This window comes from Mandrillus leucophaeus, unplaced genomic scaffold, assembly GCF_000951045.1.
Source record: "Mandrillus leucophaeus isolate KB7577 unplaced genomic scaffold, Mleu.le_1.0 Scaffold550, whole genome shotgun sequence".
NCBI lineage: Eukaryota > Metazoa > Chordata > Mammalia > Primates > Cercopithecidae > Mandrillus > Mandrillus leucophaeus.
The window spans coordinates 1,154,029-1,180,056 of NW_012105920.1; the positions used below are offsets into that span (position 1 = coordinate 1,154,029).

The 26,028-nt window shown below is 47.5% G+C and overlaps 1 protein-coding gene across 1 annotated transcript in view; it reads right to left on the reverse strand.

Moving 5' to 3' along the window:
• PARP1 (poly (ADP-ribose) polymerase 1) overlaps positions 1–26,028 on the reverse strand; it is a 46,153-nt gene that overhangs the window by 3,603 nt on the left and 16,522 nt on the right. The window contains exons 4-18 of the mRNA XM_011997975.1: positions 24,574–24,788; positions 22,829–22,928; positions 20,491–20,607; positions 19,663–19,839; positions 17,210–17,357; positions 15,250–15,390; positions 14,081–14,323; positions 13,732–13,800; positions 13,305–13,437; positions 11,144–11,339; positions 8,235–8,363; positions 4,555–4,638; positions 2,326–2,448; positions 1,608–1,736; positions 117–215 (exon numbers count right to left, since the gene is read on the reverse strand). Coding sequence (XP_011853365.1) covers positions 117–215; positions 1,608–1,736; positions 2,326–2,448; positions 4,555–4,638; positions 8,235–8,363; positions 11,144–11,339; positions 13,305–13,437; positions 13,732–13,800; positions 14,081–14,323; positions 15,250–15,390; positions 17,210–17,357; positions 19,663–19,839; positions 20,491–20,607; positions 22,829–22,928; positions 24,574–24,788 — 2,103 coding nt within the window. The remainder of the gene's footprint in view (positions 1–116; positions 216–1,607; positions 1,737–2,325; positions 2,449–4,554; positions 4,639–8,234; positions 8,364–11,143; positions 11,340–13,304; positions 13,438–13,731; positions 13,801–14,080; positions 14,324–15,249; positions 15,391–17,209; positions 17,358–19,662; positions 19,840–20,490; positions 20,608–22,828; positions 22,929–24,573; positions 24,789–26,028) is intronic.

Consider the following 26,028-nt stretch of genomic DNA (forward strand, 5'->3'; position numbering starts at 1 on the left):
CTTTGGATTATTTAAAGTAAGTAAACTGCTCTTTTCTACCCAGGCCCAGGTTGGAGGAGTGGGCAGGGAAAAGCTGGCAGGACACAGAAGAAAGTGGGGGAAGAAGGGATTCTTACATCGATGACTTCCAAGTCATACGCATTGTGTGTGGTTGCATGAGTGTTCTTAACATACTTCCTGATGATCTCGGCTTCTTCAGAATCTCTGCCAACCACCTGGGTAAACAGAATCTTGGGATTAGCACAAAGAAGACCCCAGGAGAGCTACAGAGGAGGAATGCTCAGGCTCAGTCGATGCACAGCTCAACACCACACTCCTCAAAGGAAGCCAGGCATGACTGAGAGCCTGTGTCCCAGGCCCGTGGGCTGGGCAGATCCTGGGCCAGTGGCTCCACTTTCCTGAGCCTCCACCTCTTCATCTACTTGGGCTCAGGGTTCCTTTTTGTCTTAAAATTCTATGTTTTGGGATATCAGGGAAGCTAGAATATGGGGCTCACTGTCAGTGAGCAGGGCATTTCCAGAACAAGCAACTGGCTCCTGGAAGAGAGTCCAGCTCAGCATGAGTTAAAACACAATGGGCCAGAGGAAGTCACAGCTATGATGTGCAATTAAAATTATCCCTGGCTCAGTGCACAAGCCTAACAAGCAGCTGTCAAATAGCTGACGTAATCTATGCTAAGTAAACCTGAGTATTATAGATGAGACTAGTTATGTTTTATTTTCATATTTATATTCAAAGTTCAGAAAACCTAGGAATGCTGGTCTACCTCACTGTCTTTTAATTAAAAGTCTTCAGAATTGTAAACAGAGAATAAGAATCCCTTCACAAAGAACCACTCCCACCGTTTTCCCATCAGGAAGGTGCTCTAGGGGCAAAACAAGTGACATGTGGCGTCTTACCTGCTTGGACTCACAGATCTACACTTTGTCCTAGGAAAGGAGCAAAGGCTCTTTCTTTAGTGATGTAAACACCTGGTACCAGACTCAACACACTCTAGCCCACCTGAACCCCTGCAACACTGCAGGGAATGGGCTGAGGACAATGGGGGCACATGAGCGTGGAGATAGGCTCAAGGACAGGGCCAGCTAGAAGCTGAGGCAAAAATCCCTCCTCTGTTGGTCTAAGCAGTCAGAGACTGTGTGCGCCAACACAGGCCACTTTAGCTCCAGAGAAAAATGAACCCAAGCACTGTGTTTTTATTAGAGCTGCCATCAAGCATTTCCACTTCTGAAATGGACATCGGTAATAAGCCCTCTAAAAGTTCACACCACGAGGGTTTAGAAAAACAGAGTTCCTCTCTAGATTAAGGAGGGGGGAAAAAAAAGAACTTTTGGTAAGACCCTCAAAAATCAATTCGTATGCCAAGCTGAGGTGCTGGCTTGGAAGGCTGCCTTGCAAGCAAGGTGCATTATCTACATGTGAAATGCCCAGAAGTTCTCAAAGGACCACCAGCAGCAATGTCCGGGAACTTGTTAGAAAAGTAAATTACTGGGCACCAGCCATCTGTGTTTTAACAAGCTTTCCAGGAGATCCTAACACACATGCAAGTATGGGACCACTGCTCTCAGGATGAGGTTAAATGTTTGAGGAAGGCCTGACCCTGTTACCTTAATGTCAGTTTTGAGCTTCTCATAGTTGACATCGATGGGGTCCTTGCTGCTATCATCAGACCCTCCCCTGAGCAGACTGTAGGCCACCTCGATGTCCAGCAGGTTGTCAAGCATTTCCACCTTGGCCTGGAGGAGCAAAAGCAAGCCCCTGACTTAGGTATCATGGTGAGTGAGACAGACTCACCCAGGTGGCAGAGAAAACCTACATGCAGAGAACATTCAACACAGTGAAGGGCAAACCTTCCTGCTGGTCAGGGCCAGCCTGTTACCTGCTGCACATAGTGAGCTCTCCTAAGGACTTCCTGGAATGCTAACAAGGCCTTGTGGCCTGGGGGAGTTGAGAGGTGGAAGAACTGTCCTTCCTCTCATACAAGCTGACATTTGGGACCTATAATGAAGGTACTTCAGACAAATGTTTCCTGAGCCAGGAGCTCTCTTAAAAGGCAGAGAGGGAAAATGGGGAGGAAGACGCTGTTATGAGGGAGAGGCTCTCCCTCTCCAACAGCTCTTTCCCCAGTGGATTTGGTGGAACAGAGGCAGGAAAAATGGCTCTGCCTCCATCAGTGTGGGTAGAAACCCAGCTTCAAAACAAGGGCAAGGAGGTGGCCCTCCCAGCATCGGCGCTGCCCTCGGGGATCATGATGGGGAGGGACGGTTGCAAGGGAGTCACACCCTCGCCCAGCAGACCTGCAGTCCCTTCTGAACCTTTGCGTACCTGCACACTGTCTGCACTGTTCAGGAGCGGAGGCTTCTTCATCCCAAAGTCATGGGGGATCAGGGTGTAAAAGCGATTTGAGAGATCCAGGATCTGAGAGTCGCTGCTGCCCTGAGACACTGCCTGGAGACGAGGGGACAGAAGGAACACAAGACTGACGAAGCAGCTCCGAGCCCCCGGCCAGGCTTTCTCTTCTAGCAGGTGGGTGCTGCAGCAGGTCCAGAAGTAGCGTGGTATGTGCACATGCCAGGATGCATGGGAAACGACCAGAAGACCACCTTCCTGTTAAAGCTACACCACTGAGCAGCACAGGACCCCCATCCTCTAAAAGCACTGCTCAGCACGATGGGCTTCTCCCATGCACTTTCATTTGTACAAAGAACTGTGCAGTTACAGACATCTGAAACCCCGCCACAACTAGGCAAAATGTTAACTGTAAAATCTAGGTGGTGGGCTCATGACTACTGCTGTAAAATTTCTTCAACTTTTTGTATGTTTGAAACATTTCCATAATAAAATGTTGGGAGGAAGTTGCCCATTGCTATAAAATTCAGTCAGGCTCCTTGTCTCCACTGACCTTCATTGGCATTAGTTTTTACTGTACCTGGAGGTTGAAGTGGCCAGGCACAGAAAGGCTAAGCAACCCTTACACTTACTGCCAGTGTCACTTGGTGCTCTATATGTAAAGGGTGTGCAAAAAATGCACAGAGATGAAGAGTGGGGCCATTGGGATTCCAGGAATTTGGCAGACAGCCTAGGTGGCCACAAGAAGGTCAAGGGGGTATCAAGTGGCACCCAGCAGGTCTGAAGCCGCACGCCTGCTTCTTGCTGTAACATGGACTTCACCAAGTCGTACAACTTCCATCTGTGCTGCCCAGGTGGCTCTGGAAATGGGTAAGGATGCTATTCCAGCTCTTCTACCTGAAGACCATGGCATGGGAAGAAGCAGGGGCTGAGGAAAGCCTTGCAAGTTCTCAGTCAGTGAGGAATAAGGAGAGACGTTCACTGCTCAGAGCCAGCTGTAACTGGAGTTGACAGATCCGGTTCAGGGCCTTTTCTCCAGCACCAGCCAGAAAGCCCGCTGCCTAGGCCCACTTCTGTTTCCCGTGTGCTTTCCTTCTTTCTATAGGCCAAGCCTGTATCCACCCACAAACATAAGCGGAACCCTCCAGCTTCTCCGGGATGTAGCTGGAAGGTTCCAGGACTGGGAGACCTTGAAAGATGCTCGAAGAATGTTGAAATAACATGAATGAAAGAGGTTTCCATCTGATGACTTCCTAGTAACTGCACAATAAACTCTGCCTAACTCTTAAGGACACATAAAATAAAAACCACAATGCAGGTGACCCTTGAACAATCGATTTGAAGTGTGCAGGTCCACTTATACACAGATGTTTTTAATAAATACAGTTAGCTCTCCACACCTGTGGGCTCTGCAGTTGAGAATTCAACCAAACTCAGATCAAAAATATATTATTCTCAGGCCAGGTGCGGTGGCTCATGCCTGTAATCCCAGCACTTTGGGAGGCTGAGGTGGGCGGATCACTTGAACCCAGGAGTTCGAGACCAGTCTGGCCAACATAGTGAAACCTCACCACTACTAAAAACACAAAAAATTAGCTGGGCGTGGTGGCGCATGCTTGTAACCTCAGCTACTCGGCATGAGAATCGCTTGAACCTGGGGGCGGAGGTTGCAGTGAGCTGAGATTGTGCCACTGCACTCCAGCCTGGGGGACACAGTGAGACTCTGTCTCAAAAAAGAAAAAGAAAAGAAAAATCCCCCCTCCCACAAAAAAATCTCAGGATGCGAGACCCACAGATGTGCAGGGCCGACTTTTCTCCTCCATGGGTTCTGCAGGGTGGACTGTAGGACTTGAGCATGAGTGAATTTTAGTGACCACAAGGGAGTCCTGGAACCAATCCTCGAGGATACAGAGGGATGCCTTTACTTTTAAGAGAGAGGGTAACCAACGTCTTCAAGTTTATAGGCAGTTTACTATGTATCTGACAACTGAAAATGTTGCCATTCATTAGTTTTATGATAAACTTTTGTAAGTGGCAGGCACTTGCCATTTATTGAACTAAAAAAAATCTAAACCCTCGTGCTATGCAGTTCAGTACTTCCAGTTTCTTAACCTTGAGTAAATGTTACCCCTGGCCACCCCCAGGTCTCGCCCCCTAAGTCAGCCAGGGGAGGTTCCAGGAGGCCCCTGGCGGCCCTGTGCTTACCTGCTGTACCTCACTGAGGATGGAGTACGCGGCCTGGATCTGCCTTTTGCTCAGCTTCCCCAAGGGCATCTTCTGAAGGTCGATCTGAGGAGACAGGGGATTTCGCTCTGAAAGCTGGGGACTGCGCAGTGTGACAGCAGGAGAGCTGGACCGAGCAGCCCACCCTCAGGCCCCCAACAGAAGCAGTCAGGAGCCTGCTGGGATTTCCTGAGGACACCAGTGACCCAAATCCAGAGTTTGTAGCCCCACTCCCCCAATGAGAGATGGTAGTGTGTCTGAAGATTCTTGCTCACTTCCTTTACGGCTGGGCTTAGCCAAGCCATAAGTCATGCTGACCCCCCCGCCCAGTGGCCTTCCCTGGGGTCCCAGAGCCAAGGCGGTTAAGTGCACCCCTCCCTGGGTTCCCAGCTGGAAAAGAACCAAGAGTTTTCAAGTGTTGAACACTATTTTTAAAAAGGACACACTCCTGAACTTATGGACTGACATTCAAATCAATGCTGTCCCTTTCAGATCAGTCACCTCCAACAAATATTGCTACTGCTCATATCTTGGGAACTGCCTGACATCAAGAGAAGCTGCAGTGGAAGAAGCGTGAGATCTGCAGCCTTCGTTTTCCATTTGTTAAGTGGGGCCATTTCCTTAAAAGGCACTCACTCCCTTTTGCGAGCAGCCCTGCCTATTTGGCTCAGCCCCTGCGTGGAGACACCTGTGTACCAATGGGCCCCACACTGTATCCTGAGACCTCGTCTCTGGGGCTTTGCCAATAGACCCTTCTGAGATCCCCGGGGGCTGCGACTGCGCCTTTCCATTTCTGTACGTCCAGCACTTTCTGCAGTGCTTGGAACAAAGAACTGAACAAGAATCTTAGAAATGGAACTGCTATGGTGATAAAATTAAATAAAAGGATGTGAAAAGTACTCACAGCTCATCAGGCACTGACCAAAAGCCAGCAGCAACAGCTTCTAATAAAATCCACAAGCCCTGACCTGGGCTTCCCTGTACACTCAATACTGCAAACTCTATCCTAAGGGAAGATCTGATTACTGGCAAGAATTAAGTAGCCACAGCCACATCTGGGGAAGAAGGTGGATAATCTATTTCAAGCCAAGAACAAGGTATAATAAAAGAACAGAGTGACTTTGGTATGGACTCTCAATCAGCTCTGAAAGCAGTTCTCAAGAAGGATTCCCAAAAGAAGTTCTGATGGCACAGCATGGCCAGAGTGAGGGCAGAATTTTGAAGGGCACATTTTCCAAGCTGTATAATTCTAGTGTTTATGTAAAAAAAAGAAAATACCTAGTTTCCCTAATTGTATGCCCCTCAAAACATACGCACAGACTAAAAATAAGAGGTGGGCTCCATCCACACAGGCTGCCCTCGCTACTGGAAAAGAAACTCAGGCACAGCGCTGGATGGTGGGCTGGGAGCAGTGGCTCCACAGCTGCCCAGTTTAGAGAGAAAGAGAAAAGTGGGAGAAATACCTTGGCACTGGGGACCCATGAGCCCCAGCTGCAGCCAGAAGGGGACTCCTAGGGCTGCAGCCTGGAACCCTGCCCTCCGCTGTGTGTCCTGACTACCTGGAGCCCATTCCCTTCTGGACTCAGGATGTGCCCTCCTCACAGAGAGAGTCAGGTTCCCCTGGTGCTAAAGATGAAGCCCTGAGGGCCACTGTGTCTCCTTCTCTACATGGTTACTCCATATCCACGTGGACCCCGCTGAGGTCAGGAGCGGGCATCCTGCTTTCCACACACTTCCAGCTAGCTGCCTTCTAGCTTGTTTCAGCAAGCAGCGCCCATGTCCCTTTTCTTCCTGCTAAACTAGTTACCTGTCCAGTGAAAAACATTAAAATGTCATTTCAGGCTGTGTGCCATGGCTCACGCCTATAATCCCAGCACTTTGGGAGGCTGAGGCAGGTGGATCACCTGAGGTCAGGAGTTCAAGACCAACCTGGCCAAAATGGTGAAACCCCATCTCTACTAAAAATAAAAAAAAAATTAGCCAGGCATAGTGGTGCATGACTGTAGTCCCAGCTACTCGAGAGGCTGAGGTTGGAGAATTGCTTGAACCCAGGAGGTGGAGGTTACAGTGAGCTGAGATCGTGCCATTGCACTCCAGCCTGGGCAAAAAGAGTGAAACTCCATGTCAAACCAAACCAAACACAAAACAACAACAAAAACAACATTTCACAGGAAAGGAATTGGGTTTGAAAATAGCTGAGAACTTCTAAGAATCACAGATAGACCAAGGTGTGGGAGACTGGAAATGATGTGCAGGACTTCAAAACGTGAATGAAACGAGGCCCTCTTCTCCCTTACCGTAGCACCTCTCAACCTTTCCCTCCTCCTGTCCCTCATTCTCAGTGAGCCCACCCATAAGCTGTTCACACTAGTAGACCTCATAAACAAGTCAGGTGACACAGCGATTTGAACAAGCACAGCGAACAAGCCCTGGCCATTTTTAAAACCCGTTAGAGGATGTAACTCAACACTCCACTCTACAACAGCACAGGCGTGAGCATTCCTGCCAGGCTGAGCTCTTGGCTGGGAGATACTGGGTTGGCCCTGATGTCCATGGGGCTTATACTGCCCAGTTTTGACCCCCTGTCCTCCCAGCTCTAAGGCAGGCCAGGAGGCTCTAGGAGGAAGGACTTGGGAAGACAGCAGAACGTGAACGTGAAGGGAGCAACCCCATGGAGAAGGGTGGAATGCTTTAAGGCTGATCTGAGACTCTCAACCTCCACTGGTTCCTAGGAGCCCAGGACAAAGGGAATAACCATATGCATCGCAGCTGCTTGTTTTTCAGAGCAGCCTGAAGCTTCTGGGTTCATTGGCTAGGGAAGAGGAGAGGGTGTTTGCTGGCCAGGTGGGACCATCTCTGCTCTGAAGGCGCCCAGGGTCAGTACTTAAGACCTCTGATGCTAGGAGCAGCAAGAACAAGGGGTCCGCCCTTTTGCACTCATCTCCCAGAGGGAGAGCGGAGATGAGAAGGAGAACAGACAGGAAACACAGAGCCTCTGGCTGCAGTCTCTGCCATTCTGCCCTGGACAGAAGCATGACTAATCCAACAACCATCACCCCCACCCCACTGCCAACCTTTTAGAGAGTGGTATGAATTTTATCTTATGAATAAGTGTCACAGCAATTTTCTTTTACTCTAAGCGGGCTGTCTTGCACTTCCCATGGTAACTCCAGTTGGTTGGTTTGGTTGGGCCACAAAAGAAGCAAGACTAATACACCCTGCCGCAGCATGAAGAAGGGGAAAAATACAAAGGGTGGACTGGTCACAGTGGCTCACACTGTATTCCTAGCATTTAGGGAGACCGAGGTGGGTGGATCACTTGAGCTCAGCAGTTGGAGACCAGCTGCTTGGGCAACAACATGGTGAGACTCCATCTCAAAAAAAAAAAAAAAAAAAAAAGTACAAAGGGGACTAGGGACCAGGGAACAGCTCTCTCCAACACATCACATGCTTCACTGCAAATCAAACAACCCTCTGCAAAAGTGCAACCACTCCAGGCCCCAGCACTCACACAATTTAAGATTGAAGGACAGGTATGAGAAGCTGACAGCCAATGTATTCTGTTTTTGAAACAGAAACAAGAACAGGCAGAGCTCTTCACTAGCTCAGCAAATCATCATCCACAGCAAATGCTCACAGATAAAATGATAAAGCGCAATAACCTCATATTCCACCATGGCTTTCTTCATACTTTCCACATCAAAGATCAGCTTGATGAGGTCCTGAACTGGCTTGGGGAGCTTGGACTTGGTGCCAGGATTTACTGTCAGCTTCTTCACTGCCTCTTCATCCTTCAGGAAAAAAGCACATTACCAAGAGACCCAAATCAACAACTCAACCAAGGTGTCTGTGTCTGTGGGGCCGGGCTGCAGACAAAGGACATAGGCTAGAGTGCCACCAGCAAAAAAAGCTGAGTATTAATCAAAAAGGTGTGGAAACAGCAGCCAGGATGAAGGTGCCTGATGCTGTACACGGGTCAGACTCTTCCTGTGCCCGCCCCCGAAGTTTTCTTGGCGGATTCTTATTCTTGTTGCCACTGCAGCATCTGCATGGGCTGACCCACCCTGGGGTTGCTGGTCCCTGCCTGGGAACCTGCCTAGTGCCCACTCATGCCCAACCTGGAAGTGCTGGGCAACTGTAGAGGCAAACCTTGGGGCAATAGGACATGAAACTGAAGGATAAATTATTTCTCTTTTTTTCTTACACTTCCTCACACAAGGGCCAGTTGCAAGACTAAGTTTATATAGCCTTCTCTAAATTCCCAAAGGACCAAGCAACCAGTCCCATGCGCTGCCAGCCAGCCTGACAGTGTTAAAGCACATCGTAGCATTAACTGTCCGTCCTCCTCCTACACTGCCTAATAAACTATTGAGGCTCCACCCCCACTGTCTGAAGAACCCAGGTTATGTCAAGATCACACTGTACTGAAACTGCTTTAACTCTTTAGACTTGAACTGTATGAGGGCATAGACTGTGCTCTGTCCAGCACAGTGTCCCTAGCAACTAAAACGGAGTTTGGTATTTGGAGTGAAAGGAACTGACATTGGGCTTTGAACCTGGAATCAGACTGGCTTACTCAAGCAGCAGAGAGCTAACTTGTGTTGTTAGTGTTCATGGCTGCTGCTCTCACCTTCATAGTAGACCTACGCTCAGTGTTGAAACACCATCTTAAATGTACTCTGTTATCTTCTGGGTATAACTTCATTGGAGGGCAAAGTATCTATGTGTGCAAAACCCTTATTTAAGTGCATATACCTTATGACCCAGTAACTACTTGTAATGACAACAATCACAGAAGCACACAAATATTTACATGTATATCAGCATCATTACAGCAAACGCCCAGAATCAATCTAAATAACTTCCTGCTAAGTTACTCTGATTCTGATTAATGTTGTTATTCTGATTAATGATGAATTCTAGCCACACACGGGATGGGATTCAATGCAGCCTTAAATAATGCTCTGGATTGGTGCAGCCAGTGGCCACTACAGTAGCCACTGGCCAAACTGAGGTGTGCTGTGGGCACAAAATACACACCAGATTTCAAACACTTAGTAGAGAAAAAGCCAAAAGGGAAATTTTCTCATTAATAATTGTTGGTGCTGATCAGGTGTTAAAATTAGAATATTTTGGATATATGGGGTTAAATAATACCAAGATTAATTTCATTGGCTTCTTGCTTTTTAAAATGTGGCTATAAAAAATTTTAAATGTATTGAAATGGCTTGAATTATAATTCTATTGGACAGCACTGCTCTAGAAGACATAAGGAAATGTTCCTGGTACATTAGGGCAAAAAGCAGATGGTTGCAACATGGTACATATGGTGGTGGAAAAGGTACATATGCAGTGAAAGCTGACTGAAAGAGATATCTACCATTATTTTAACTGTGGTTAATTCCGGGCAATCTTAATTTTTTGTGCCTTAGTAAATTCTCAAAACATTTTAAAACAAATATTTAACTCAGTAAGGGGCGCTACCGAGTCAGGCCAAATCTGTCCTGAAAGTCTGCTGTCTGAGCCTCATCATTGTATAAGCAAGATGTAAATCCTATTTTTAATATAGAGAGTTCATGAGGCCCTCTGTAAACTAAAAAATTCCCCCTTTCAGACATACTAGGCCTCAAAGATTTCGAATTAAAATCTCTACCCACCTACAGGTCTCTCTTTTTGTAAACAAATGTGTTTTCTTTTCCCTGATTAAAAAAGTGATAAATTCCCATTTTCATAAAGGCAAGCATTTTGCAAAGAAAAAAGACAAAACAGAAAAGTTAAAATGTCAACCAACAGACAAATGAATGCTGTGTGCTAACAGATATAAGGAGACGCCCAAAACTACAGATAGAGACAGCACTAGGAAATAATTTGGGACTAATAAAGTGTGACCTAGCAGAGTAGGTCAAGTTACTGTAATTCTGTTGACAGACCAGGTCACATGATGGAGGGTCACCATGGGTTCAGATGAAAAGCCTTATCTGGAATCTGTGAATTATGCCCTATTGTTTCAGGAGTAACTGAAAAGACTGTTCCTCCTTGATATCTCAAAGATGCTACCACAGTTCTCATTTAAGCTCTATCTCATACTTCAAGGTGTTGACTGTGTAGAATGGTTTTTCTGCTGTCTACTGAGATAGATGATCATGTGGTTTTTGTCCTTCACTCTACTCATAAATTACACTGATTTTTAAATGTTGAATCAACCTTACATTCCTGGGATAAATCCCACTTGGGAGTCGTGTATAGATCCTCCTATGCTGCTGGATTCGGTTTGTGAGGATTTTGTATCTCTATTCATAGGGTTTCTGCATGTCTATTCACAGGAAATTGCTCTGTAGTTCTCCTGTGCTGCTTTGGCTCTGGTATCAGGGTGGTACTGGCCTTCATGCAATGAGTTGGGAGGTATTTTCTTCTATTTTTGGGGGAGAATTTGTGAAGGACTAGTATTCTCCTTTCAACATTTGGTAGTATGTTTACTATGATGCCATCTGATCCACAATGTGGATTTTCTAGAATAAGGTGTCCCTTCCTACTCCTAGAAGCAGACAGTGTAAGGGCATTATATGGTTACCTGGCCGTAGTCAATCTCCAGGGGGTAGAACTTTTTGGGATACTTTGTGAAATTTTTGGAGTGCCAAGCGTTCCCGGTTTTTTCTTCATATAATTTCATGAAGTGCTCAATGGCATCCTCCTTGGATGGCATCTGTTCCAGTTTGTTGCTACCGATCACCGTCCCCACACGGCCCCAGGACCTGAATATCCAATACCTGTGGTGGGAAGGAGGGTGTCAGATGCACAAGTGTGGGTCAGCTGTCCCATTTCAGGAGAAGTTCCCCTTTCTTGCCATTACATTCAGGTGTGGAAGAATTTTACACACCCCAAAAGGACAGTGATTAACACAGAACAAAAGGAACTGCTATAACAATAAAGGGTCTTTATCTTACCTCTCATTAAACTTTCAAATCATATTGACTATAAAAAAATGCCACATAATAGTTTAAACTTGGTTCTGGCAGCCAAGCCTGAGGAGTGAATCCTGGAGTCTGTAGACCTTTGCATAAAAACGATTCTACTCCTCTCCCCAAAGAAATACAAAGTACTGTCTGGAAGTCGTGTGTTCAAGGAGACAACCCTTAAAGCTGTACCCTAAAAATAATTAACTTTCAACTCAGATCCGAGGCTAAGATACGATGAAATGAGGGGCGCAGTGGCAATGGCTCCTCAGGTCCGGTGACCTAGAGATGCAGGCTGTCATGTTCAAATTCCATCTCAATGGAGGGTGCACATCACACATATCCAGCTGCTGTGCTGCTTAGCTTTGGATGAGCTAATTTTTCATTAACTCAAAGCGGAGTTAATTTTTTAAATTAACTTTAAATTAAATTAATGGTGTCCACCAGGCCGAGGGTGGCACTGAAGACCTTCCCACCTTTCTCCAGGACAACTCTGCTTAATTTAAAAGTTTTAAACTCAAAACTTAATTTTCATTTCATAAGAAATACAGATATATCATAAACCCACATACAAGATTTGTGTACATTTTAAAGATAGAACTATAGACTTCAAAGAAAATTTGGAACTCCCTGGCCATTCTCTGGGCTACTGCACAGGGGTATAACAATTCATTCTCTGCTTGGTTTTTCCTGTGAAAATTTTTGGGAAGCACTACTTTGATCTATGTTGAAAATTTTTTCTGACCCTAACAGCCCACACCACCCTTTCACTTAACACCAGCAAATCTAAGCCACCAGAAAAATGTACACATCCACAATCAACGTTAGAATTTAATAAGAGTTCCTTCCATACGCCTTTCCACTGACACATAAATCCCGTTTTGTGTTGGCTGTACCACAGGGCAATGAACTCACTAGCTAAGGACCACTCTGCCTAGATACAGAAAGACAAAAGCCAGCCCACCCTCTCATCACCTCCCAGCTGCTGTACCCCACAATCCAGAAGACACCCTTGCCTGTCTCATCATGTTAATAAAAAAAAAAGGCAAATCCAAACCTCTTCAGTTACTAGGGAGTTTGAACATTAAAAAGTAAGTTCAACGCTTGCCAACCTTTATTTGCTTCAAAGTTTTAAAACATATGTAAAATTAGAAAATCTTGATTCAAGCAGCTGAAAGAAAAGCCAGCTGGGGCTGGGTGCAGTGGCTCATGCCTGTAATCCCAGCAGTTTGGGAGGCTGAGGCGGGAGGATCACTTGAGTCCAGGAGTTTGAGACCAGCCTGGGCAACATAGTGAGGCCCCTGTCTCCATAAAAAATAAGGCATGGTGGTGTGCACCTATGGTCCCAGTTACTTGGGAGGCTAAGGTGAGAGGATTGCTTGAGCCTGGGAGGTCCAGGCTCCACTGAGCTGTGATTACACCACTGCACTCCAGCCTGGGTAACAGAGTGAGACTGTTTCAAAAAACACAACAAATAGTTGGAAAAACAAACAAACAAACAAACAAACAAAACCCACCAAACAAAAAGAAAAGCCAGTGGGAGAATACGTGAAACCATACCTTAGGACAACTGTACAAGGACAGCAATGCTACTGGTTAGTAAGTGGCTTCTTTCTCCCCCTTAAACAAAGGCCTCATGGTTCGTTTTTGATCTCTGTGATTAGATTTCATTCCCTAGGCACTGGGCCTAACGGGTTTCACAAGGCTGATGGCACAGCATTGACTGATGCAGGACGGGCCCATGTCTCTGCACAACCAGGCTACACCTGCAGAACTCACCTGCTTTCCTTGTCGTCCTCCAGAAGCTGCAGCTTGTAATAGGAGTTGGTTCCTTTAACGATGTCCACCAGGCCGAGGGTGGCACTGAAGACCTTCCCACCTTTCTCCAGGACATGCGCAGAGTGTTCCAGTCCTGTCCCGGAGGCAAAGCACCTACAGTTTTCTCTCCCCTTGAGGGGCTAGCGCTCTCAGGGAGAAGGGGTTTGCAGGCCTGAGGTTCATGCCTTTTGGATACACTAACACCACCTTCAGGAGGTTCCCCTGAAATGTGTGTTCTCAGGACTGGGGGAGCTGGTGAAAGAGGCCTGAGGGGAAAGCCACGACCACACTGCCCCAGGTGTGCTGCGGGCATTCGGATGTGTGCTCCTAGTCTGCTGGTGGGGGGTGGGGCACGTGGCCCACTCGGCTGGCAGTCCTGTTTGCTTACCAGAATCAGGATCCACAGCTGCTCCTCCTTTAAGAGTTAATTTCATTCTCTTTTCAGATTTGTTGATACCTTGGAAGGGAACAGAAAAATGTCAACACGAAGTTAAACGTAACTAAAAAGTAAGGGGAAGGTAGAAGGCAAACGAGTCGTTCTCATTCGCATGATCTGTCAACTCGGCATCTATATACACACTCCTCCCACCACCCCAAAGCGCCTGCCATTCTGTTTCCTGCTCTGCAGCACTCAACAGGCCATGTCTGGGACACAAAGGGACAGGTTCTATGCAGGCCAACCTGGCCACCAATGTCCCCGGCTTTTGGCCCTGGAGGGGGCAGCTTGGGGCCCTCACCTTCCTCCTTGACCTGGCCCTTGCTTTTTTTGGAGAGTGCAGCCCCTGACTTCCCTTTTGGGGCCACAACTTCGACAGGCTCTGCCTTCACCTCTGCCCCCCAAGGGGACAAGATGTGTGCTAAGAACAACTCCTGAAGGCTCTTGGTGGAGGCGGAGACGTCCTGGAGGAAGTCCTCAGACACAACTCGGATGTTGGCTTCCTTTACTTCCTCCATCTTCTTATTCATCTTTTCCACCTCCTCTGTTCAAATTGAAAGGAAAAAAAAAATGAAATATAAGTTTAAAACAAAACTGAAACCTCAAATTACTATAGTTATATTTACTGTGTAATTCCAAACCCTCAACATCCACAGCTCTCCTTTGCTTCCAAGTCTAATGCTCCCAAGAGTGTTTTTCATTCAAACGATCATCTTGATCAGCAATATTCCTCCTTTTCTAAGGTATGATGAGCCAGGGCAGCCTTCTCCAAGCCATTCTACAGCACGATGTTAACAGACACTCCAAGGAAAAAACACCCTGATGTCAAATATGTATGGGAAATCCTGTGTTGTATTTCTCTGGTTCCTGAAGACCTACAGTGGTAGTCGGCATAATAAACCCACACAGAAACCTGTTTACCTTTTGTTTCACCCTACCTTTTCCAAACATACTTGAACCATGAACTTCTGTTATGGCAGAGATCTACGCACATCTTACAGAGCAGTGCGAAGTGATGAGAATACAGGTTGAGCAGTTTCTCTTATCCAAGATGCTTCAGACCAGAAACTTTTCAGACCTTAAAATACTTGCTTCGTATTTACTGACTGAGCATCCCTAATCCAAAACTCTGAAATCTGAAATGCTCCAATGAGCATTTCCTTTGAGCATTACGTTGCCACTCAAAAAGTGTTGACTTTTGAGGCAATTTGTTTGGATTTCGGGACTAGGGAGACTCAACCTGTAGTAGCTTACCGTCTTTAGTTGAGAACATGCAATACATGTGAATCTATAGCACAAAGCAGCGACATTGAGGGCAAATACTTGTTTCCCTTCATAAAGAACCAGAGTGATGATGATGTTAAGATCCAGTTTTGGAGTGCTGTGATCGACTCTTCCTCACTGACTCGTCATCACAATCATAAGATACAGAAGCATTATCCCTGTTGCACAAATTCAGATTCAACTCACTTTTGGTGCTGATGCACAGGGAAGCCTTATTGGCTGTCCCTGTCAACTTCCCCCCGAGTTTCTCAATCATAGCCTTCACTTCATCCTTGTTCCGGGAGAGCTTCCCAAGAGTCAGGATCTTCATGTTGGATAATGGCTTATCTGGGATGAAAGGAGAGAATCATTCAGCAAGGCCAACTCTGGTGCTGCTCCCCAGTAAGGGGAGGTAGAGGAGCAGGCGAGCCAAGCAGGGAGCTCCTGGGGAAAAGCCTATGAAAATACACTTGCGAGAAAACAGGACGGGACAGCAAGCTGCCACCTGAGCACCTACAGATGTTCCTCAACACAGAAAGGACTGGGCAGGGAGCAAGCCACAAAATGCCACTCCATGGCCAGGCCAGCCTTGCTGGTGTGAGCCGGGCAGCTGGGGGTTACCCCAGGTCCGCTCCATGGTCAGGCTAGGAAGGCTGCATCTGCGGATGAGGGACCAGGATGGGAAGAGGGGTAAGGTCACATGAACCCCCAATTCCTTCTGTTATTCTCCCAAACTGCAATTCTTATTAATTAACCCCATTTTAAAATGAGACATGTCCATGATAGTCCCTCAAAGGAGTGGCCAGCACAATCACACTCAGCTGAGCTAACCGATTCTAGGTGAAAAGCAGCTGCCTGGTGTGCACTGACCCAGGCCAGAAAGGCCTGGACAGGGGTGTGCCTTCTGTTCACAGCAAACAACACAGTGCTGGCGACACGTTTCCAGAACTGGAGGTGCTGCAAGGAAAAGTCCTTACTGCCTTCCCTGTGAGGGCAAACAACCAGGAAACACTGACAGTTTAACTGAAACTGGTGAGGTCTCCAGAGAACACAATTATTGATTTATGCTGAATTGCAAGTCAGGGGAAAGCAGAGGAGGGAACCCTCCATGGAGGGGTCAGAATGCCAGCCCCCACCTGGCCCTTCATGTGGGCACCTGGACCCAGGCTGCCAGCAGCACAGTGGACTCGGGATGACCACCCACACACACTGCAGTGACCACTGGTCCCCTCTCAGGATATGAAAAGGAGGTCAATAACAGGTTTATATTCAAGGACGGAACCTTCATCCTCCACCCACCAAACTGTGACCTTTGCAATCAGACTATGCCACATGTCTCTGAGTAAATAAGCAGCGGGTCACTTCTCCTGCCAAAAAATACATTGCTCTCACTGTCTTGGTTGGCTTGGGGCATTTCTCACTAGTGCTGATCAGTAACTCCCTCTGCATACAACAGAGACTCGAGCATCACACCAGGGTCGCGATGACTGGTGGGTGCAGGGCGGCCTGGAGAGTGAGGCCTGGGATGCTGCTCTGCAGTGAGGTCAGGCAGGAGACCCTGCGCGGTACTCCAGGTAAGGCTGTTGACCTAGCCTTTCTTAGGAGCCCCTCTCCTAGCCTCCCAGAATAAGAGTCACTTGTTCTTTTACAATGTTTATTTTGTTTTTAGAGAGAGGGTATCACTCTGTCGCCCAGGCTGGAGTGCAATGGTGTGATCATAGCTCAGTGCAGCCTTGACCTCCCAGGCTCAAGGGATCCTCCACCTCAGCCTCCTGAGTATCTAGGGCTAAAGGCACATGCTGCTACACCCGGATAATTTTAAACATTTTTGTAGAGATGGGGGTCTCACTACATTGCCCAGGCTGGTCTCGAACTCCTGGCCTCAGCAATTCTTTTGCCTCAGCCTCCCAACGTGCTGGGATTACAGGTGTGAGTCACTGCTCCCAGCCGATACTATGTTCTTAATACCCTCCCACCTTGCTGTGGTTGGGGGTGTAACAAGCCAAGGGAAGAGGCCTATCCCCTGCAGGACAAGGCTTCCCCACGGTGGGGTCAGCAAAGAGAGACCCTTGATGGATACTTTCTTCACCAGCTCCACACCACCAGCAAGTAGTGGGCAAACAATTCCTGCAAAGCAGTTCTAAGACTTGGGCCCTAAGAGCTGTACCTGCTGAAGCAGAGGAGTTCCCAGCAGCAGGCGCCGAGGCTGTGGAGGGTGGGGGCGTGGCCACCACTGGGGCGCTGGTTTCTGGGGGGAATATACGGTCCTGCTTTTTAACCTTCAATTTCTTGAGGTAAGAGATTTCTCGGAATTCCTAAAAAATATTAAGTTTTAGTTAAGAAGCTAGCTCTCCCTTGAAGTAACCACCTCATAGACCAAAAAGGATTTGGCTTGTCCAAATTAAAGAATCTCTTTTTTTCTTCTTATGATAAAGAGTAACAAAAAATAGAAAAATGTGAGGCTTCCAGAATGAAAGACAGTATTATTGCTGCTACAGTACTTATTTCCGGTACTTTTACATTTATGATAGGGGTGGTATTGTGGCTGCTTTAAGAGAAAAATCTTTCCCAGAAAAAACAAAAACACAAACCAGCGGCCAATTTGGTCAGGAACCACCGCTGGAACTGCTGTATGACTATAGCCTCCCTGGCCTCATTCCTGAGTTGTTCCCTTCGAGAGTTAATAGGCCTCTGTGGGATCACACGCCTACTCCAGAACCTCAAGACCCCCAATACCATACACACTGGGAGATTATTACCCAAAAGGAAATCACAGTATTTGCTTTCCTTTTTAGAAGAAGGAAAAATGAATGCAGAGAGCCCTACGGTATTCACCATAAATTCTTCCATCAGCACAATTCACTCTTCACTCTGAGTGATTTATAAGCGGCCTTGCTCTAAATGGTCACTCAATAAGTATCAAATACATGAAGCTCAGGGAAAGAGCCTGTGCTCCCAGGTCTTCGTCCAATCAAGAAACTGCTCTTTCCATCTATGCCTGTGTTCAGGGAGTCAGCAGGATACAAGAGGTCACAGACTGCTTCCAACACACACTGACCACCTAATATGTGCTACCAACCAGAGTTTGGTTAAAAAGACAGTTTCTGCCCTTGAGAAAGTATCTCATTTGTGACTGAGCATCAGCTATAGGAAGGTGAACTCTAACACAGGAGCTAAGCTATGCCAGAGGTGTGCTAAGGTGATGTGAGACAGGGAACGCTAGCATGCACCTGGAGGCAATGATCTGCTAAGCCCACTGGGAGCTGAAAACACAGGGGACTGCCTAAGCACAGCCATCTGAGTAGCACATGTGCCCTATTGCTAGGTACTCCTAAAAAGAATGAGCAAGACTGGCGGTGGGGTGGGGAGAGGCGTATGTGAGAAGGAGGAAAAGGGTGGCAGAAAAAGACTGCAGATGGCCAGCAGAGCCACATTACAGAGGGCTCTGAGGACAAGCTACAGAGCTGGCCTTGATTCTGTGGGACAAGTGCCTGGAGGCAACAGTGTCACTGCATGGGCAGCAAGTAGTGCCAGACTGAAAACTTGTCTCACACATGCACATAACCTTTAAAAATGTATATAGATGCTCAAAAATTGATATATAAAATACAAGGGATAGCACATTGCTTACTGCCATCTTACTATTTCCCCATCGAAGATAGTAAAAGAAATACAAATACCACATAAGGGTCTGGAAGATTTGCATACCCAGAAAAATCAGGGAATCAGTATAAGATTTTAAGGGTGGGGAAGTGCTAAGCTCACATTTATTTTACAGGAAACACTCAAGTAAAGGCAAAGAGAGAAAATTAGGGGGGATCATGCAATCATGGCAGTGAACAAGTGAGTCAGGGGCTGATGGAAATGGAGTTCAGTTGTAGGTGTAGAGCAAGTAATGCCGACTGTTACTTGGGTAACGATTCCTGAGGGTGTACTGTGTGCCGCTGTTCCAAGTGCTCCACCCAGGAGCAGGCAACAGCGAGGGAAGCAGCTTGGTGAGTGGCAGAGCTCTGCACCTACCCAGGCTGCTGGGCCTGGATCCTGCTGAGTCTGAGCGGGCACAGGCAAGGTCCTTGGAGCAGCCAGCCCCACAAAGATATTGCCAGAACCCCACCAGCATGGCTCCAAAGGGGGTTCCCCATGGAGGTATTTTGCGTTGAGAATTCCATAAGCAGTTCCATTAAAAAAAGAGAGAACGTGCAATACTAGGAGATATGTGAACTTTGGATCCAATTCTTCTGCTGGCACTAGGCAAGGAAACGTCCTTGAAAAAAACTTGTATCAGAAAGCAAGAATACTATCCATTTCTTCCCCATATGTCCCTCAAGCCTAGAACTGTGCCTGGTACATAGAAGGCATTCAATAAATAAAAATTATTCATGGTCTTTGCAAGCAACATTTTACACCAAATGGACAGTTCATACTTAGAGGAGCTTTGGTTCTACATTTGTGTAGTTTGCAAACATATAATTTTATATTCTGGTTAACAGGATGACATAGCTGTAAAGAAGTCTAAGGAACAGGGCCCTGCAATCTCAGGGACCTGAAGTATGAACAAGCGCAGAAAGTGGGGCCAGGTTTTTCTCCCAACAGATCCCAGGATCTTCCCCCACCCCTTACCTTTGGGGTTACCCACTCCTTCCGGCTGGGTGTCTGTGTCTTGACCATACACTTGGTCCAGGCAGTGACGTCCCCAGTGCAGTAATAAGCATCACTCTTGAAGACCAGCTGACCCGAGCATTCCTTGCAGGGAAGGAGGGCACCGAACGCCATGCCATCGGCTACTCGGTCCAAGATCTGCAGCCAGTGGAGAAACACATCAGAGGGCAAATGCGGGACTACAGAAAAGGACACTTACTAATGTGGGATGGAGGAACTTGCACAGATTTCACTCTCTACAAAGAGACTTCTTGCTGTGGGCTTGCTGTGGGGCTCTTAACACCCCACCCCGCCCTTCGTTTACAAAGGAGCTTGGATTCTTGTAAAGTAGGAGACCTTATTTCCAAGTGTTCCTGCAGCTCCCCCATCCCTCAGTGATTGAGAAATGAAGGGAGAGCCCAGAGCATCCACTGGCATTGCACAAAGTACAGTGCCAAGTCAACTCCCAAGAATGACAGCAGAGAAGGGCCAGTTGGGGACACTGATGGGACGCCGTCATGCCATCCCTCAGGAGGGGGCTCTCAACTCCACAGGCCTGGCACTCTAGAACAAGCACTAACATGTGGAAGATGTCTAGTGGGGCATGTGAATGCCGGCCCCATCCATCCCAGAAAAATGGTGACCACGATGGTGGTGATGACCGTGCAACACAACCACGATTTACACTCCTTGCAATTAATACCAGCAGGTGTTCACACGGAGGGCCTCCCACACTCCATTGGGACAGTCACTCCACAACGACGGGGTCAGCCTCACATGCGTGTCCCACTTAACACAAAGGCAGCTCACCGCCGACTCCCCAGAAGGCACTTGCTGCTTGTTGAAGATGAGTAGTTCCTTCAGGTCATTAGTCGAACACACTTTCTTTAGCTCGTCCTTGATGTTCCAGATCAGGTCGTTCTGAGCCTATGGACAAGACCCAGTGGCTGAGAGGCCAGCTCTTTTCAAAGGAAGAATTCAACTGGAGGAGGAGCCCCGGTCAAGCTGAGCCTCCAGTTATACCCTGGTGCACCAGCGAGCTGCCACTCCAAACCTGGGTGATCAGCACAGGATTTGACTCCTGGTCATGCTCCTGTGGACACCAAATTAAGCCTGCTGTGTAGTCTCTCAGAGAATACTGTGGAAGGTGAGGAGGAAGCCCTAAGGGTTTGGGGGAGATTGCACCAAGGCTCCTGGAACCAACTCTCAGAAACCAATCCCCAGAGACACAAGGTAAGAGCCTGGAAGCGCTAGGCTGAGCCCAGGACCCATGTTTATCAGCAACTAGAGGAGGCAGGGTATGGCTGTTCTCCACCAATCTTAGAGTAGGAATGATTCACAAACACTAATTTCCTTGATGGTATATTATATTCAGTATCACAGAGGAATGTATTTAAACTCTCCTGAAAATGGAAGTTTTAATCTTTATTAAAGTGACTACTCTTGGTTGGATGCTTTTACGTGTCATCTCACTTATTCTTTTTCTTTGAGATGGAGTCTCACTCTGTCACCCAGGCTGGAGTGCAGTGGTGAGATCTCAGCTCACTGCAACCTCCACCTTCTGGGTTCAAGCAATTCTCCTGCCTCTGTGTCCTGAGTAGCTGGGATTACAGGTGTGCAACACCACGCCCAGCTAATTTTTGTATTTTTAATAGAAATGGTGTTTCACCATGTTGGCCAGGCTAGTCTCAAACTCCTGGCCTCAAGTGATCCGCCTGCCTCAGCCTCCCAAATTGCTGGGATTACAGGCTCGAGCCACTGCGCCTGGCCTCATCTCATTTATTCTCACAACAATCAAGCTTGCTGAGGAAGCTATCAGCCTCTCCATTTTAAAGTCTGAGGGAGTCTCCTCCTTCCCCAGGAAAATAGGCAAGTTATTAACCATCTCTGCTCAGATTCCACCTCTGTAAAATGGAGACAAAAACGCCAGCCCTATCATATCCTATAGGGTTGCTGTTAGTACCAAAGGAGGATTTTAACTCCCCTGGTGAAGCTGCAGGCACACACGTCTGCTCCATTTCCCAGCTTCATTTTTAAGGGCTCTCCCGACATCTCCTCTCCGTTGCACACAGCATACGCCGGGACACCAGGAATGGAGACATGGGAGGATGAAGAAAAGGTCTAGTGGTACAGGGTTAAATGGAAGAAGTACAACAATGTCACCTAGATGACCAAGGGTAGAGAGCCAGCAGACACAGATGTGCCACGGTGGGAACACTGAGGGGCATTTAAATTTTCTGACTCTCTATACATCTCTGACATCAACGGGGAAGAGAGGAGGACACTAACCTCACTGAATGGCCAATGTGAAGTGGCACCACGGTTCTCCTGCAGCCAGTTTTGGTGCATGACAGACGCTTTTTTACCGTAAGACAACTGAACAAAATGTGTGACTCTTACTTAGCAACTAGAACTATATCAGAAATTGCTTTTAGTTTTAGTACTACTAGTAAAAACTGAATACTCATACAAGAGACACAAGCAGACGGTTCATGGAAATCATGTGCTCAAGGAGAGACCAACTGTTCTCCCCCAATTTCCCAAACACCCAGCATTTTCTGATTAATAATTTTTGCTTTGCTTCAACACATACATAATCAACACAGGGATGAATCTTTCTGGTCAAGGACCACTGATTTAATGGATAGTTTTCTCCTGTCATTATCAGTCATCTGTTCCTTTTTAAAAATGAGAGATCTTCATTTAAAAAATGTAGAGACACTTGATCTCTTCAAGCCATTTGTCTATGCTAAGAATCTTTGGCATCCTTTAACTAAGTATTCAGTTTCCAATGTTTGCAAGTGACCACAAAGGTGCAGGGTGTACAGTAGTGCATAATTTGGCCAAAGCATGAATCTCTGGCATCCCAGTAAGAGGCTGGTGAGTGGGAACAGAGCACTCAGCCTTTGCTCAAGCCTGGCTGCAGGTTGGACACCTACAGCCTAATGTGGGTTCTCTTCCAAATAAAAATGGTTTCCTTGGGAGGAGGGAAAACAATCTGGGGAAAAAGTCATGCTATTTAATGACAGCCATCAATTTGCTAAAGTTCTTAATAAGTGGGACACAAGTCCTTGAATTGTCTTCTCAGAAAGAGAAAGAGAATCCAGACAGCAGCATGTTGAAAGGAGACACAGAGCTGAGAACTCACCTTTAGAGCTTTTTCAAGCTTACTATCTTTGTCTTTTTCTTTTTTAGATTTCTTCTTGGCCACTTCATCTACTCCATCCACCTCATCGCCTTTTCTCTTTCTGAAGGAGACACAGGATATGAGAGCCAGAGCCAGTAAAAATCTGACACCCAATGACTTGCGGTGATACAGTATCTTAATGTCATTCTATGACTACTCACACTTGTCACTCCCTAACCCCTGCCCCACTCAGTGCCCTTAGGCGATCACTGTCTACTCAGGGAGTACTTGCAACCAAGATGGCAGAAGACACCATCCATTTCAGAACATACTCTCCCAGCCAGGGAGAGGCGCTAGGGTTGTTCCAGGGACTTAGAACAACCCATTACAAGAATCCAGGGCTCAGGCCCCATCTGAGGTAAAAACAAAAACAAAAACAAAAAAAACCACCTATGTATCTCCTGGCCTGGAAGGTTCTAGCAGGGACTAGGCTAGAGGTAAGCCCATGGCTAGGGGGCAGGGATTGCAGAAAGACAAAGCACAAGTCCAGGGGCCTAGGCCTTTCGAGCTAAAACACAGAGCAAGGGAAAGAGGCTGCTCACAGAGGTGGGGCCGTACTGCCACATAAAGCCCAGACAAGAAGCGACAGTCAAAGCAGTACTAACCAGCCTGCCCCAGCTTGCTCAGCAAACATGGCTCTGAGGCTATCACCTGCCCCTAAAACACCGGGGCAGGACAGCCACAGTGGTCTCAGTCTCAGCTATCTCACAGACCTGAGCACGAACCCTTGCACTTTCCTCAGCCATAAAATAGGGAAAAGAATACCATCTGCCTCACAGAACTCTGGTGACAGGCAAATCAAACAGTCCAAATACAGGGCTCGATACAGTGTCTGGCATACGAAATATGCTCAACACATTCTGGCGGTTATCATGGCTTAAGTGGGAGCTGATGGACTCCAACACCTATATCACGTGCTACAATGCCCTGTGGGCTTTTTGACCCACGGCCTGATTTTTCAGTTTTCTTGCACATTCTAGAGCCCCATGTGTTGCTGCAATGAACAGGCATTATGAACTGAGATAATGTGTGATGGCTGCTCGATGGTTGCCCAGTCACCGTCCAAGGAACAGGGTGCATACCAGGTTCTACCACACCACCCCTGGTGTACCTGTTAACAAGCAATTCTCCAGACTGAGGCTGAGGGACCAGCAGAGGGTAAACTGGAGAGAGCAAGAGGTGTCCATGTATTTAAGATGGTCACTGATGGTCCTTCCCATTCTAAATTTTAACACCATGTGAAACCCTTATCATCCTGAACTCTAAGCCAGGAAAATTATCCACTGCCCATCCCCTAACTAAAAATGGTCACAATTCTCCCAGCATTGTTAAGTGATCGACCCAGGCAAAACAAATACTCACCCAGGGAAGGAGGGTGGTCTTTTAAGTATCTAAAGGGCTGTCGTGGAAAAGTGTAGTTAGCCTGTCCATGGAGATCAGATGTTGGAAGGGGAATAGACCACTAGGAAGCAGGTCTCACAGGGCAGAGGGCTCTCGGCAGAGGCCATGGGAATCCCTGGCTGTCCTTCCCTACCCTGTCCTTTGCCCCCAGATCTCTGCTGTCACCGTTCCTCAGTTTGCATCTCCGTGGCTTACTGACAGTCAGTGAAGGGAAACAGAGGAGTGATATGGAACCTGTAGAGCCTTCGGGCCTCCCTCAAGCCCCTCACTGAACCCCCAGGGCAACCCCACAGCGCTCCACCCACCCTTCGCTCTTGACTCCTGGGAGCTGCTTCTTTAGGGCTTCTTTATCCTCTGCAGCAAGGAGGCTGAAGCCCTTGAGCTGACTCGCACTGTACTCGGGCCGGAAACCCAGCTCCTCCCTGTTCTTGACAAAGCAGTGTGGGTGGTACCAGCGGTCAATCATGCCTAGCTGTGGCTTCTCCGGGTCCAGCATCTTCTTGGACAGGCGCACCTGGCCCTGCAGGAAAAACCGTATATGGTACCAAGGGAGCGACAAGGAAGGATGGTGAACATGATACAGACAGCCTGTGCTCCAACCAGTGAGGGGCTGCAGGTACAAGTCAAGGTCTGCCCGCCAACTTGAGGACTCATGGACTTTTGAGAGGTTTAGCTCTCTCAGGTCATCAAGGATTGTGTGTTACCCTCAAGACTCAGGATTTCTTAAATTCCAAATGGCTGGCGACCTACCTACCTGTCTGGACATGTGAAGAATTGCTAACATTCCCCTTACGATGTTTCTGTTGACCTGGGGCAGGCATAAAAACACATGGTATGGTGTGCTGGGCAGAGCTAGAGCCTTGCACACCTGCGTGGGCTTCCAATGCAGCATTTTTTTTTTTTTTTTTTTTAGATAGGGTCTTGCTTTGTTGCCCAGGCTGGAGTGCAGTGACTTGCTCTCAACTCACTGCAACTTCTGCCTCCCAGGCTTAAGTGACCCTCCCACCTCAGCCTTGCTTTTTTTTTTTTTTTTTTGAGATAGGGTCTTGCTTTGTTGCCCAGGCTGGAGTGCAGTGACTTGCTCTCAACTCACTGCAACTTCTGCCTCCCAGGCTTAAGTGACCCTCCCACCTCAGCCTTGCCTGGCTAATTTTTTTGTAGAGATGGGGTCTCACTATGTTGCCCGGGCTGGTCCAGAACTCCTGGACTCAAGCAATACTTCTGCCTCAGCCTACTGCACCACCGCGCCCAGCCCCCAATGCAGCACTTTTGTATTAGGAGGGATTTTCTGTCCATTCCCACCCAGCTACGGCCTCCTTAGTCTCTTTACAGATGACACCCTCTAAGGACTAATAACCCCACAGGCAAGAATTCAGTCCTGCCAGCCTGTGCAGGTCCCCAGTCCCCAGGCCTGATATTCCCAGGAGAGTTCCAGGCCCGGGAGGCTCAACCCAGAGAATGCAGCAGGAGGGGCTCCTGACAATACATAAAGCCAGCAACCCAGCAGCACACACCACCCGGCATTCCCCTTGAGGCAAAGAGGATCTTAACGTTTGCCTTAAATTTTTGGTGGTTGAAGGTAGCTGGAGAAGATATAGCAATTCCATGTTTTCGTTTTCTAAATACCCATTGGCTCACCTCAATTTTCTGTACAAAACCTCCAGGAGGCAGAAACTTTCAATTAATGCCTCGAATGAATCAATTAATATGTGCATGTCACATTAGAGAAGGGTGAGAAGGCTGCGGGGCACAAGCCTTCC